The 13,772-nt window shown below is 42.3% G+C and overlaps 1 protein-coding gene across 24 annotated transcripts in view; it reads right to left on the bottom strand.

The window, feature by feature from the left end:
• mycbp2 (MYC binding protein 2) overlaps positions 1 to 12,928 on the bottom strand; it is a 253,033-nt gene extending 240,105 nt beyond the window's left edge. For all 24 annotated transcript variants that reach the window (XM_084309692.1, XM_084309678.1, XM_084309680.1 and 21 more), the window contains exons 1-2: positions 12,183 to 12,928; positions 7,566 to 7,641 (exon numbers count right to left, since the gene is read on the bottom strand). In XM_084309692.1, the coding sequence (XP_084165818.1) occupies positions 7,566 to 7,641; positions 12,183 to 12,493 (387 nt within the window). In that variant the 5' untranslated portion in view covers positions 12,494 to 12,928. The remainder of the gene's footprint in view (positions 1 to 7,565; positions 7,642 to 12,182) is intronic.
• Between the last annotated feature and the right edge of the window lie 844 nt (positions 12,929 to 13,772).

The following is a 13,772-nucleotide window of genomic DNA, read 5'->3' as shown; positions in this document are numbered from 1 at the left end:
CATGCATTCATGATGAAACAGAATACCTATTATATACATTTGATTTGGAAGTAGTAGCGTGTCCAGGGATGAAACACCAATGCTTTTAGCAGAATTCACGTAGCGCCCTATAACTCAGCTTTTCAGGAATTAGCCCAGATAACTGTTTTATTCCTCGGGGAAACAGAAATCAAGCTGTAAATCAGAAGAACAGCGAGCCACAAATCAAGCTGGCATGAACCACCGGAAGTAGTCGTTTTTCTTTTCCATTTAAGAGATTAAATTAGATATCAAAATAATAACAACATCTATTTTGGTTTAAGGAATTTCCCAGGGACCCCGTGGGGACCAATCCAGCAGTTGAGAACCCTTGTTTTATAGATTACATTTGATTCTATGCCTCTCAGCTTAAAAGTCCCCGTGTTCAGGTGAGCCTACAGTGAAGGCTGTAGAGGGGGGTGGGGGTGCTACAATTAGGGCTGTGCCGAATGCTTCGAAGCTTCGATCATAGTGTTGACATTCGAATTCTAAATCAACATTAGAATTTTTTATTTTTAATAAAAAATTCAATAAAATGTAATCTTTTTTTTGTGTCTATTCAATCTGTTTAAACCAATGGGGGTTTTCTTCACAGTTAAAGGGGAACTATTTTACTATTTCTTTCACTATTTGGGCACTTTTACACAATTCCTGTGAGTCTATGGAACACCTCTGTAATATATATATTTTTTTTATTCATTGTTTTGTATTTCGAATCAAGTCCTCAAAAACAGCATTTTTCTACCTCAAGATAGGGCTGGGCGATAAAACGATAACGATAACTATCGCGATAAATTATTTCCTCGAAATAAACATGAAACGTGGTCGCAAAGTTTCGATATATCGATTTTCCAAGCTTGGCTCCGTTCAGCCTCGGCTCAGCACACTCACTCACAACAACCAGCGTTACGTGATGACGTGCTTACGCACAACAGCTAACAACCAATCAGTGAAGGAGATGGCCGAGACCCGGAAGGAGGTAGGACTCACTCAACAACAAGGCTTGCTAGGCTAATTAGCTTGCACAGCGTTGTTTTATATATTTACGTGCCGAGTATGTGTGTGTTTTGAATTCTGAGGCCACGTTTATGGTAGTGTGGGATATACAGTGGACGTCGTTTCAATATATTGTGGCGGAAGAGAGTATTTTAGTGTCATATTTAGCACATTGTCATGGAATCCACCGCTTAGAACCAACAGGCTGGCTAGGATAACTAGCTTGCACGGCACTGTTTTATATATTTACGTGCCGAGTATGTGTGTGTTTTGAATTCTGAGGCCACGTTTATGGTAGTGTGGGATATACAGTGGACGTCGTTTCAATATATTGTGGCGGAAGAGAGTATTTTAGTGTCATATTTATTGTCATGAGATACTCCGCTTGTCGGCTAACGTGCGCAGACTGATGACGACATCAACTCGACTTGAGACATTCGCAGCAGCATAAGAAGTTAATTAAACTTGACGGACATTATATCGACGATAATTATCGATATCGAATTATATGAAAATAATTTTATAATTTTATCGCGATAACGTTTTTGGTCATATCGCCCAGCCCTACCTCAAGATCTCGAGCTGTTTTGAGCCTGGGCTCCTAAACCACTGTGCACCGTCGTGTTCACCTGAACATTAACATGCAGCAGTGACTATATGACATCACATATAGGCACATTTTCAAACGACTCAGTTCAGTGAGGGTGAATATTGTGAGAGGAGAATTGGAAGAATACGCCAATATGAGAATTTTGAGACATAGATCATATTAATATAAGTTCACATAGCTAGGAAACAATGCTAAACACTCAAAAAGGCCATTTATAAGATAGTTCCCCTTTAAGCCGTTTTGAGCCTGGGCTCCAACCACTGTGTGCAGCTCATCATGTACCTGATGCCACACAGCCACATCATCATGCAGCGGTGTCTCTCTGACATCACAAATCAGCACATTTTCAGATGACTCAGTTCAGTGAGGGTGAATATTGTGAGAGGAGAATTGGAAGAATGCGCCAATATGAGAATTAGAGACATAGATCATATTAATATAAGTTCACATAGCTAGGAAACAATGCTAAACACTCAAAAAGGCCATTTATAAGATAGTTCCCCTTTAAAGATTAGGCTACACTAATATTATAATATTATACTATAAGACGTCACCATCACTTTCATACCAACCGTGCCCTAATTATTTATGTTGACGAAACTAGTTATATTCATTAAAGAAAGTTGATTTAATAAAATAAAAATACTAATTTAATCAGATTACCGGTAATCACTTTATTCAAATTGAGGATTCAGTTAAAAAACATTTGATTATAAAAAAAAGATAAACATTCTTTTATAGACATTCGAAGCTTCGTTCGAATACTTCAATCGAAGCTTCGAATGTTAAAAAATGACATTCGGTACAGCCCTAGCTACAATCACAGTAATCTCTCAGCCCTCTCCCTGCAAGCTGCTCACATACACTGGGGGGGGGGGGGGGGGGGGAGACAAAACTGTGCAATAAAGGAACTCCAAACACAGTCGGAGGCAATACCGCTGAGCCACCATGAAGCAGGCGACGTGCGTTCTCAGGGGGAGAGGGAGGGGAAAGAGAGGCAACGCAACAAGAGAGGATTCTGTGCTTTTTGACAAAGACTTTGGGAAGCAGCTACAGTATAGTCTACATTCTGTCAAGTGTACACAGGTAGACTAGACACAGCGTGCGCTCTTTGGATAAAGGAGACGGAGGCGGTCGAAATGTTGTAAAAAAATCGCAATATGGTCTAGTAGTGCAATATCCAAGTCACAGGAGGAGGCGCAATGTTTGTTAACCCTTTTGGTAGTGAAAGGGTTATGTTATGATGTATATCCCAGACTGTATTTTATTCTCTATTCTTATTCGTGACTTTTGTTTTTGACTACCTACCTAAATGTTTACTGTAAGCGATCTGTAATGCAAAATTTCCCTCGGGATAAATAAAGGATTTCTATTCTATTCTATTAACCTTCTGTAATGCGGTAGTGAAAGGGTTAACCCTTTTGTTGTGTGGTAGTGAAAGGGTTAACGGTGAAATGTGGATCAAAATACCGTATTGTAAGTATTGTGGTGCTGCAGAGATGTCCCGGCCTAGAGATCATATTCTACAGACTTAAGAAAACATCTTTGTTTGGTACAGATCCCTGCAAACATCACACCATGATAACTCATCACGGTTTTCAATGAAAATGAGAAAGATGAATAATTAAAATGGATCATTCCTTCTAATATCGAGAATCATATCACAAAATGAAACATCAGTCCCAATAATCGCAATTAGATATTTTTCTTCCAAATCATTCAGCCCTAGGAGGCAGACGACGGTTGACGGTTGCCGTGGAGATATAGAACGCATTAGGTTGCTCGGCAACCGGCCACCGTGCCCAAGCCGGAGACCGAGCTCCGAGAGCCGTCTCTCTCCTGCCGTCTCCACCTCCTCCTCTACCTGCTGTGAGAAACGGGTTACTGGCACCTGATCAGCCCTGCCAATTAAAAGCGTGTTCCTGGTAACCGCCTTAAAAGACTGCAGATGGGACTCAAATTCATAATGGACTTGATCTGATCTGGAGTGGAGCCTAGCAGGCAAACAGGCACCTGCCCCAGCATGCATTACAGCCAGGAGGCACATTTAAACTATGCTAATTAAAACTACCATGGGTGCTTTGACAAATTAAATGCTTAAAATGTGTCACTGTTCCATAGATTTGCTGGAAGTAATCAATTATTCATTAGGCATAGCCCATGTCCCTGACAATACACAAATAAATAAATAAACATGTGCAAAAAATATACCTACTTTTTAACAACTTTACATTTAGTAATTTAGCCGATGCTTTTATCCAAAGCAACTTACGAGCGCTGTACAACAAGTCAGCAGGAAGGGTACGTCTCTGGCAGCTAAGGGTAAGTGATATTGCTTGTTAAGTCCGACTCGTATTTTGCAGCCATCTGTTCTACAGTTTGACCAATTTAGCCATCATATTACATTGTTGAACAATTTGGAGCAATTGAATCTAAATTACCCAAAAAAAATGTCCTGCCTTCTAATCAAGCTTCCCCCCCTAGTACAATATACATAACACTGGTACAGTGTACGGCTGACCGCGATTAGTCGAATAATCGATTGAAAGGAGCCAACCTCTTAGTCTAATGCAAAATAAATAATATATATATATAAAATAATATTTTTAATTAAAAAGAAAAGTATCATTCTTTCCAAAAGCAAAGAGGCCTAGAAGCGTGGCTAAAACTAATGGTGCGCATACCAGAGAGGCCTAAGAAAACAGGCACAGAAAGAGGATTTCACCCATCTAATGAACACACTAGACTAGACAAATATCAAGATGTATCCATCAGTGGACCAATTGCATGCTTTCGCAGAGGACAATAAGCCTTCAGTCGACTCCTTCAGACAGTAAGCACCCACCCCCCACAGCCCAAAATGAATGATAAACAAAAAAACTTTTTTTTTGCATTGGGGGGCTAGTCGACAATCAGTCGACTATCGGCACATTTCGGCCAATAAAGTTGACTATACAAATCCTTAGTCGAGGCCTCGAGGTCAGCCCTAGTACAGTGTATGAGCCTAATATCAAGGCAGTAATAGTGGCATTACATTAGAAGCTTTTTTTTTTTTATGTCCACTTTTTCTCCTTATTTTTTCTATTTTTCTCCCATCCCAATTTCGTATTGCCAATTCTCCCCTCCCCTGTCTTGAACGTTGCTAGACTATGCCTCCCACTGGTCGGCTGTAGTGAGGATAGAAGCCTTGCATCACGTGTCCCCTCCGGTACACGAGGAGGCAGCCTGTCGCATCTTTTCACCAGACAGCGCGGACTCTCAGTGGCGAGGAGTAACGTGGGAGGCTCACGCTGCCCCTGATACTTCCTGTCTCTGCTGTGCAGGAGTCACCCAACCGACCTGTAGGAGTCGCTGTCCACAACGTCCACCCGCTACCTCAGTCAATTGAGATAGTATGACGACTGGCCCAACCCGCACGCAATGCTGACACCGGGATTCGAGACCGGAGTCTCTTGCATTGGTGACGAGCGCAATCTCCGCTACGCCACCCAGCCGCCTGCATTACATTAGAAGCTTAAAGTTTCTATTAGATTCAGAATCACTTTTATTCACCAATGTATATAGATAGATACACAAGTATATTGGGGCGCCCGGTGGCGCACCCCGTATATATACGCTCAGCATAACCGCAGCATCCTGGGTTCGAATCCGGCCCTAGACATGTGCTGCATTTCCTCCCCATCTCTCTCTCCCAATTTTCAAACTGTCTTATCCACAATAAAGCAGAAAATGCCATAAAAAATATCTTTAAAGGGTGGACGGGTAGTGCAACGGACTAAGCGTCTGTCTAACACCACAGAGACAGTGGGATCGAATCCAGCTGTGGTGCTTCCGGGTTGGCCGACCGTCCATACTAACACAAATGGCAGTGTTAGGGTGGGAAACCCGGCGAGGGTGGGTCCTGGTCGTTGTAAACGGCGACTCCTACAGTTCGGTCGGGGCGCCTGCACAGCAAGGGAAGGATCTAGGAGAGGTAGTGTGACCTTCCACACGTTACACTCTCCCAGTGAGAGTGAAAAGAAGCGGTGGGCTGGGTACACATGTGTCGCAGGTAGCATGTGATAGTCTCCGCCCTCCCGGACCGACGGTAGGGGGTAGAGTGCGCAACGACCAGGAAGGGGATTGGGAATTGGCATAACGACTAACATTGGGATGGGAGAAAAACGAAAAAAAAGGAGGACAAAGATTTTTTTAAATAGATACACAAGTATATAAATACAGCAGGATTTGACATGGCCACCAGCGCAAGGACACATAACTACACACTGACAGGAGGACACACAGGAACACATCGTAACTAAGATGCAATGTAGGTCTAGCTGTAGTGTAACGTGCGCAGAGGGGATTCGTTAAAAATTGCACTTGAATCATATACAGACTAAACGGCATAATATTATATAGACTATACAGCATACTATGATGCAATGTAACCATAGTAGGGATGGGCGTGAGTAATCGATTACTCGCGGCTATGAGAAAACTCAATCTTAACTCAATCTTAAATTATAAATTTTTATGAAGAAAAAAAATTTAGTAAAAAAAAAAGAAAAATCTTAAAAATACCCATCCCTAAACCATAGTGGGGGAAATGCAGAGAGGATTCAAGTTGTACTTGTAAAAGGCAATGGCATACAATCAAAGATTGTACTTGGATTGCATTTATCCAGAGTTTTGGGGGTTAAGTGTCGAATTTACCGGGAACCTTCCGATTATCAGATGACCGATCTACCTCCGGAGCTGCTGTCGCCCCTGGTCGCCTGTTGAAATTGACACTAGAGTTATGCCATACGTGTGTCCCGGGGTTGGTGTAGGGCTGGGCGATTAATCGATTCATTCGAGTGAATGATTTAGGACGATTTTCAAAAATGGAAAATTTAAGAGTCACCTTTTATTTGACAAAAAGTGATGTTTGGTGAAAGTTAGATTTGCACTTTATTAATCCCAATAGGGAAGTTTGTTTTAAATTAAGTTTGGTGGAAAAAGCAAGTTATTGCACTATTAATACCAATAGGGACATTCATCTTTGTTTGATCAAGAGTAACCCTTTATATATATATATATATATATATTTTTTTTTTATATATACACTTTTTCTCCTCTTTTTCTATTTTTCTCCCATCCCAATTTCACTGTGCCAATTCTCCCCTCCCCTGTCTTGAACGTTGCTCGCATATGCCCCCCACTGGCCGGTTGTAGGGAGGATAGAAGCCTTGCATCACGTGTCCCCTCCGATACACGAGGAGGCAGCCTGTCACATCTTTTCACCTGCCAGCACGGACTCTCATTGGCGAGGTGTAACGTGTGGGAAGCTCACACTACCCCCGACACTTCCTGTCACTGCTGTGCAGGCGTCGCCCAACCGACCTGTAGGAGTCGCTGTCCACAACGTCCAGATTACCACCCATCGACTTCCACCCGCTACCTCTGCCAATTGAGTTAGTATGACGACCGGCCCAAGCCGGAGGCAACGCCGACAGCCGGATTCGAACCCGGTGTCTCTTGCGTTGGTGACGAGCGCAATGTCCGCTGGGCCTCCCAGCCACCCCATATATATATATATATATATATATATATATATATATATATATATATATAATAATAAAAAATTAAGTGAAGATTGGTGAAAGTTAGGTTTGCACTTCAATCCCAATAGGGAAATTCATCTTGGTTTGATCATTTTTGTGTATAAAAAAAAAAAAAAAAAGCTTATTTGAATGATTTCCTTGGCGTTTCTAGTGTTGAAGAGAAAAAATCTATTAAAATCGTAAATCGGATGTGGTGTGCAAAAATCTGAGATTTTATTTTTAGGCCATATCCCAGCCCTAGGTTGGTGGTGGGCTTACGGCTCCACCGCATCACGCTGTATTGTTCCCAGGTTCAGTCAGGGTCCGTTACGGAGGAGGCAGGTTGCCGGCCAGCTCAGCTAACAGGTGTCTCTTACCTTTGTTCTTGCCTTGACTTTTGACTTGACCTTCTGTCGTCTTTTCAGTTTCTTCTTACTCAAGGCCTTCTTTCCCCTGAAAGCACACGACGAGTAGCATGTCAGTGTCTGGGATAAAAAGGAGCCTAATTGTGTCTGTAGGCATACCGTCCATACAACCAAATATTTCTTCTTTTTTTATATTCGATTTTACTTTTTCTTTTGAGAAGGTTGGGAGTTAAAGGCCTCTGCCAGTGAACACAAATTCTGCTTTAGGGCAGACAGTTATGAAACATCCACATATATCACAAGTGTGAGAAGTCTACTGAAACATTGACATGTAGCCAAAACTTTTCACATCGTCACTCTATCCTAGCTTCGTTTGCCCCTGTAAAGCAGGGTTAAAGGAACACAGCAACATTACGGGAAATGCGCGTACCGTCTTCTCTGGAGTCGGACAAGAAGATCGATACCAATTTCCTCTCTGTGCGTTCAGTAGAAAGCTATCCGACTGCAAGCTAGCCTAGCATAGCACAAACGAATGGAAGCGGATATGGATCAGCTAGCCTAGCTTAAAACTCCGGGAGAGGTGTTTTTGGCCAACGGCTAGGCTAAGTGCTAATTTAGGCTAGCTTGCATCTGGATAGCATTCTACTGAACACACAGAGAGGAAATTGGTATCCAACTTCTTGTCTGACTCTGGAGAAGATGGTAAGTGCATTTCCCATAATGTTGTTGCCGGGTTCCTTTAACCTCATACCGTATACTGTGTGCAACCTGACCTTATATGCGTATTTAAAGCTGCACAATCAAAGATTTTCAATCTGTTTAAATAATCAGAAAATCCACACAGAGCATATTTTCTAGTCCAGGCATCAGCCTCAGAAATGGAAATTGAGGATGACAACAGATGTAGTTGTTGGGGATAAACACCTGAGCAAAACAGAACAGAGTTTTTTTTGCACACTGGAACAAAGAAAGGACAATGCAAAGTGAAACAGATTGTGTAGGTGAGATTTAAAAACCCTGAGGCTTTAGCCTAGAAAAGGTATTTCACCTCAAATAAACAAGACAGTAGGAACACAAAATACATCATCAAATAACCTAAGCAATAATAAATAAAACAAGGACATAATCCATTAAATTAAATATATTGAAGCAGAACCATCTAAATGGTCTTAATGTGACTATTTAACGTGTGTGTGTGTGTGTGTGTGTGTGTGTGTGTGTGTGTGTGTATTTTCAGTCATCTGCTTGTTCCAGATGTTATGACCAGAGATCTTATGACTCTTTTAAAGCAGGCCTGAAAACCTATCTATTTCAAAAGGCCTTTTGATTGCTAGCTTTTTCTTTTTTTCTTGTGATTTTATTTTTTCTTGTGCTGTTGTCTCTCTAAATTTTCTATTTATACTATGTTTTTAACTACGTTCTATTTTTATTCTGTATTTTATTTTATTATTATTAATAATTATTTAACTTTTTTTTTAACTGTTTTAACCCTGTAGCACTTTGGGATCCTAGTGAACGAAAAGTGCAATACAAATACAAATTATTATTATTATTATTATTATTATTATTATTATTATTATTATTATTATCAGAGCCTACAAATCATTTAGTTTTTTAGCTGCAACCAGCAGCTCTATAACTCTGTCTGTCGGTCCACAAAATCCCCCACCCTCTAGTGGTCAGTTTTTGCCCTAGGACTGGAGGCTGAAATTTAGGAGGTCAAGTGTGTGTGTGTGTGTGTGTGTGTGTCCATGCCAATTGGCTAAAAGGGGGTGTGGCAATGTGCAGCCTATTGCAAAAAGGAACACCACTTCCAAATGGATTCACAGATCGGCCGTGCCGGAGCCGGTTCCCGAGCACAAGATTTTGTGGAAAGGTTGGTCATGACCCAAAGGACAGCTGATCAACAGTTCATGCCAACTGAGGGGGAGTGGAAGTGGGAGTGGCCCATTACAAAAAAGTGCATCCAAATGCATTGACAACATGGTCAAACTTTGTGGAAACTGAAAGCTTGATCATGGGCCAAGGACACACACACATAGCCATGCCCCCTTTTGTGTGTGTGTGTGTGTGTGTGTGTGTGTTCGTATGTGGTCGCAGCTATTGCAAATTTGCTCTTGTTATCTATCGTCACTTTAAACACAAGTCTTGAGTGTTGTTTAGTCATTCTCAGAGTGACATTATAAGTAGCATTCTGCCTTGCTTGCATTGCATTTGCATCCCTGCCAAAATTTCTGTGACAAGCAAAGTCACAGACAAAACGGGCCATGCACTATACAAACAAGTCACTCAAGAGCAAATTTTTGTGAGTCAACGTAGGCTAATATTTACAGTAGAGACCAGTCTGTCAGGGTTTCCCACAAGTTCTTATGTTATTTGTGGTGGTAGTAAGCTGGGACAGGCAAGATCACACTGCCAAGAGCAGCACTGAAAAGGACTGTGTTGAATGAATGAATGAAAACTTTATTTAACAGATTGCAGAAATACAGTACGGCTCAATACACACAATTGTTAAGTTTTTAAGTTTGGGAAGTTTTTGTGGTGGGCCGCCCCGCCACAAATACATTTATGAATGGCCCGGTCCTCTTGTATGTCATCCATTGTAATATGGGTGCTATAGACCTAATTAAAAGAGCAATTTATGAGCAGTTTTATATGAAAAGTCGACCAAGCTCATTCAAGTGACAAAACGATATACAGTCACTTAAAACCATGTCTGCAAAGAAGATACACAGCCCCAAGGCAATGGCATGTGTGTGTAGCCAACGGGATGGTGGTACTTTACTGTGGGCCTAATTGTTGGACATGAAAACACTAAGCCTGTAAGTGTATATAGCAAATTTTGGGCATGTTGCATTATTGCTCAAAAAGCATGGTGGAAGAAAAACAAACTACACTTTTCCAGAGAGACAGTCTAGATATATAATGACAGACGTTTACATTTCTACGAGGGCAGGTTCTGATTGATTGAAAACTTTATTAACAGATTGCAGAATGGGTGAATGAATGAATGAATGAAAACTTTATTAACAGATTGCAGAATGGGTACAGTGCAGTACAGCTCAATACATACAATTGTTAAGGGGATGTAGACCAGAGAAAGACTTTCGTCTTGTTTCCACCAGGGTCCCCCATTTCCAATTCATCGTAACATATATGACATACATGACATACAGATAGACAGTACAATACAGTACAGCTCAATACACACAATTGTTAAGGGGATGCAGACCAGAGAAAGACTTTCGTCTTGTTTACATCAGGGTCCCCCCTGGTTCTGCACAATGACCAAGGCTCATTCCACAACACGACTTGCTAGATGACGTAAGCGTATACTACCAGCTTGCGCCATAAAGCAAGCGAGTTCACCCACCTCCCTGCCTCCCTCCCTCCCTCCCAACACAGACTATCCAAAATACGCATTACGCGCTCGGCTATATACATGTACACTGTGCAGTAGGCCATTCCTGATGCGTCTCAAATGTTGTGCATTTAATTCATTCTCCCGATGGATCGTTGCCACCATGTATGATCACGATGACAGCGAAGAAGTCGCTGTTGCGTTGTCGCTAGGGAGGGAAGGGCTGATGCTCTCCCTCAGTACCGTAATGTCAGCTACTGTCTGTAGCGAGAAGAAGCCGTGACGGGCCCACGACATAATATACACTGTTCTAACTCAATAAACACACAGATGACGCTCGCAAGCTGACAAGTGGTGTTTTGGGGTTTCAGATCAGAGACTAAAATTAGTTATTCCTGGAGGACCTCGATTGTTTATGATCATCCGTTATAGCAATCAGTCCAAAACAAGAAGGAATAATCGTGACAACTGTCATCACAGCTAGCCTATAGCCTAGCTAACGTTAGAGGCTAATTAGCGTTAGCTTTTGAAGGAAGGGCACTTTTTACGCCGCCCTCCACGGCCCGAGTGGGAGGAGTCCTGGCTTTAAACAGGGGCTTTAACAGGGGGCGCCGCACCCGCCCGGGCTACAGAGGTCCAGGAAACAGATGCTCCTCTCTGCTCAGACTAGTAGAGTTAGCTCACAGGCTAGCAGCAGGCTATAGGAGAGTTAGCTCACAGGCTAGCAGCTAGCAGGCTATTAGGAGCACAAGCTAAGGAAGTTGCAGCCGGGAGGCTAGTAGTGTAACGTTACCAATAAACGAGATGATCAGCAAGATCTGCTGCTAACAAGTCGAGCCTGATGTACAGTCAAATGTATATACTCTCTTTTAGACTATTTTTGTATCACAAACAGTACTGTATTTGTAAATCTGGTATGTCATACATGTCTAGATGTAGCAGTACTGTCTTAACTTATCTGTATGTCGTGTATGTCATATATGTTATGATGAATTGAAAATGGGGGACCCTGATGTAAACAAGACGAAAGTCTTTCTCTGGTCTGCATCCCCTTAACAATTGTATGTATTGAGCCGTACTGTACTGTACCCATTCTGCAATCTGTTAATAAAATCTTCAATCAAACACTAGCTAGCAAACCCACCAAGCTAATAAATGCTACACGATGAGCGATCGAACGACGGCCCTGATCTCTAACCAACCCGACAGTAACGTTGGAAATGTCAGAAGAACCTCAGCCTCAACAACGGTTTCACACAATCACTCACCTTCCTTGATTGATCCCTTGCTCTTTGTCATTGATAGCTGTGGTATAAATCCGTCTGTATCTCTCCGCCAAAGCTCGCCCCGAGAGGAGAAGCTGGTACCGACTCCGACAATCCGACTGGGCTCCTCCGGGGGTCGGACACAACGAACCCATGCCCGAGCCGATGGTAGAGAACTGGGCTCCTCCGGCTCCGGCTCCGGCTCCTCCAGAAGAAGTGACCCGAACACCGAGCCCCATCGACGGGGACGAGGCGGCGGGCAGGATCCCTCCACCACCACCGGCGGCCGCTGCCGCTGCAGCAGCACACATCATCGTTTGAGAACAATGATCACATCAAAGATACACAACAGCTAGACGATAACTAGCCAACTGTTATAATAACCCCATTTGTCATTTAAAACACTGCGCCGTCACGTCATGTGTCCGTTACGAAAAAGGGGAAGAAAAGGCAAGATTACATCCAGTTAGTATCCGACCCCCAATTATTGTCGGTGGTAAATTGTAGCCACTGTGGTGCAACTAGATGCCGCTGGGCTTCCGATCCAGGCGAAGCAGCGTCAACACGGTCCTTATCCTCCTGTATATTCTCAAGCCATATCGAGAGATTTTCCCTTTGAAATAACACCGACTGCAGAATTCCTTCTTTCAAAAACGTGTCTCGTCGTCTTTCGTTTCCATCCGTTCCTTGAATCTTTCTTCTTGACCCCAGAGAGGCAGCAGCAGCACCCTCAGCTGGGCTGCCATCTTAGCTTCATCATCATCCCTCCCTTGACTACTCTGTGAGCATGCTGGGATATTTTCATGTGGCTAGACGTAGCAATTCTGTTTATGGTTTATTATCGTCAGTTATTATGGCAATAAGAAGCTTTTCGATTGTTTTGTATTTTTTTTTACCATTTCGTACCATATCATTAGGCTACTGTAATGAATAGCCTACTTATTTACGAATATAACCATCTCGTTTGAAAATTAAGGAGATGAGCTATTCATGATGATGGATCAAAGCATCATATTTATGTAGCCATAATTTGTATGTATATACAAATATACATATACAAAGAGTTCCATAAAATATGGTCGGACAGGAGGAAGCGAGTTTCTCTTGTTAAAAAAAAATGATCAGAATCTAGTTTTGATTGATTGATTGAAAAGTTTATTAACAGATTGCAGAATGGGTACAGTACAGTACAGCTCAATACATACAATTGTTAAGGGGATGCAGACCAGAGAAATACTTTCGTCTTGTTTACATCAGGGTCCCCCATTTTCAATTCATCATAACATATATGACATACATGACATACAGATAGACAGTACTGCTACATCTATACATTTATGACATATCAGATTTGCAAATACAGTACTGTTTGTGATACAAAAGTGTCCAGAAAAAGAGTGTATATACATTTGACGTAGAAACTGTACATTGGAGGAGGTTGGGTGGGTGGGTGGGGGCTGTACATTGGAGGTGGGGGGGGGGGGGGGGGGGTTGGGTAGGGGGGGGACACACATTGTACACTGTACATTGGAATACTGACAAAGCCATACTTGGTAATTTACTGTACAACTAGGTTAGGACATTTGTAGGGGC

Source organism: Notolepis coatsorum (genome assembly GCF_963971535.1).
Source record: "Notolepis coatsorum genome assembly, chromosome: 3".
NCBI classification, from domain to species: Eukaryota; Metazoa; Chordata; class Actinopteri; order Aulopiformes; family Paralepididae; genus Notolepis; species Notolepis coatsorum.
The sequence above is the reverse complement of the archived record's forward strand: the minus strand, read 5'-3'. Positions and strand labels throughout refer to the sequence as shown.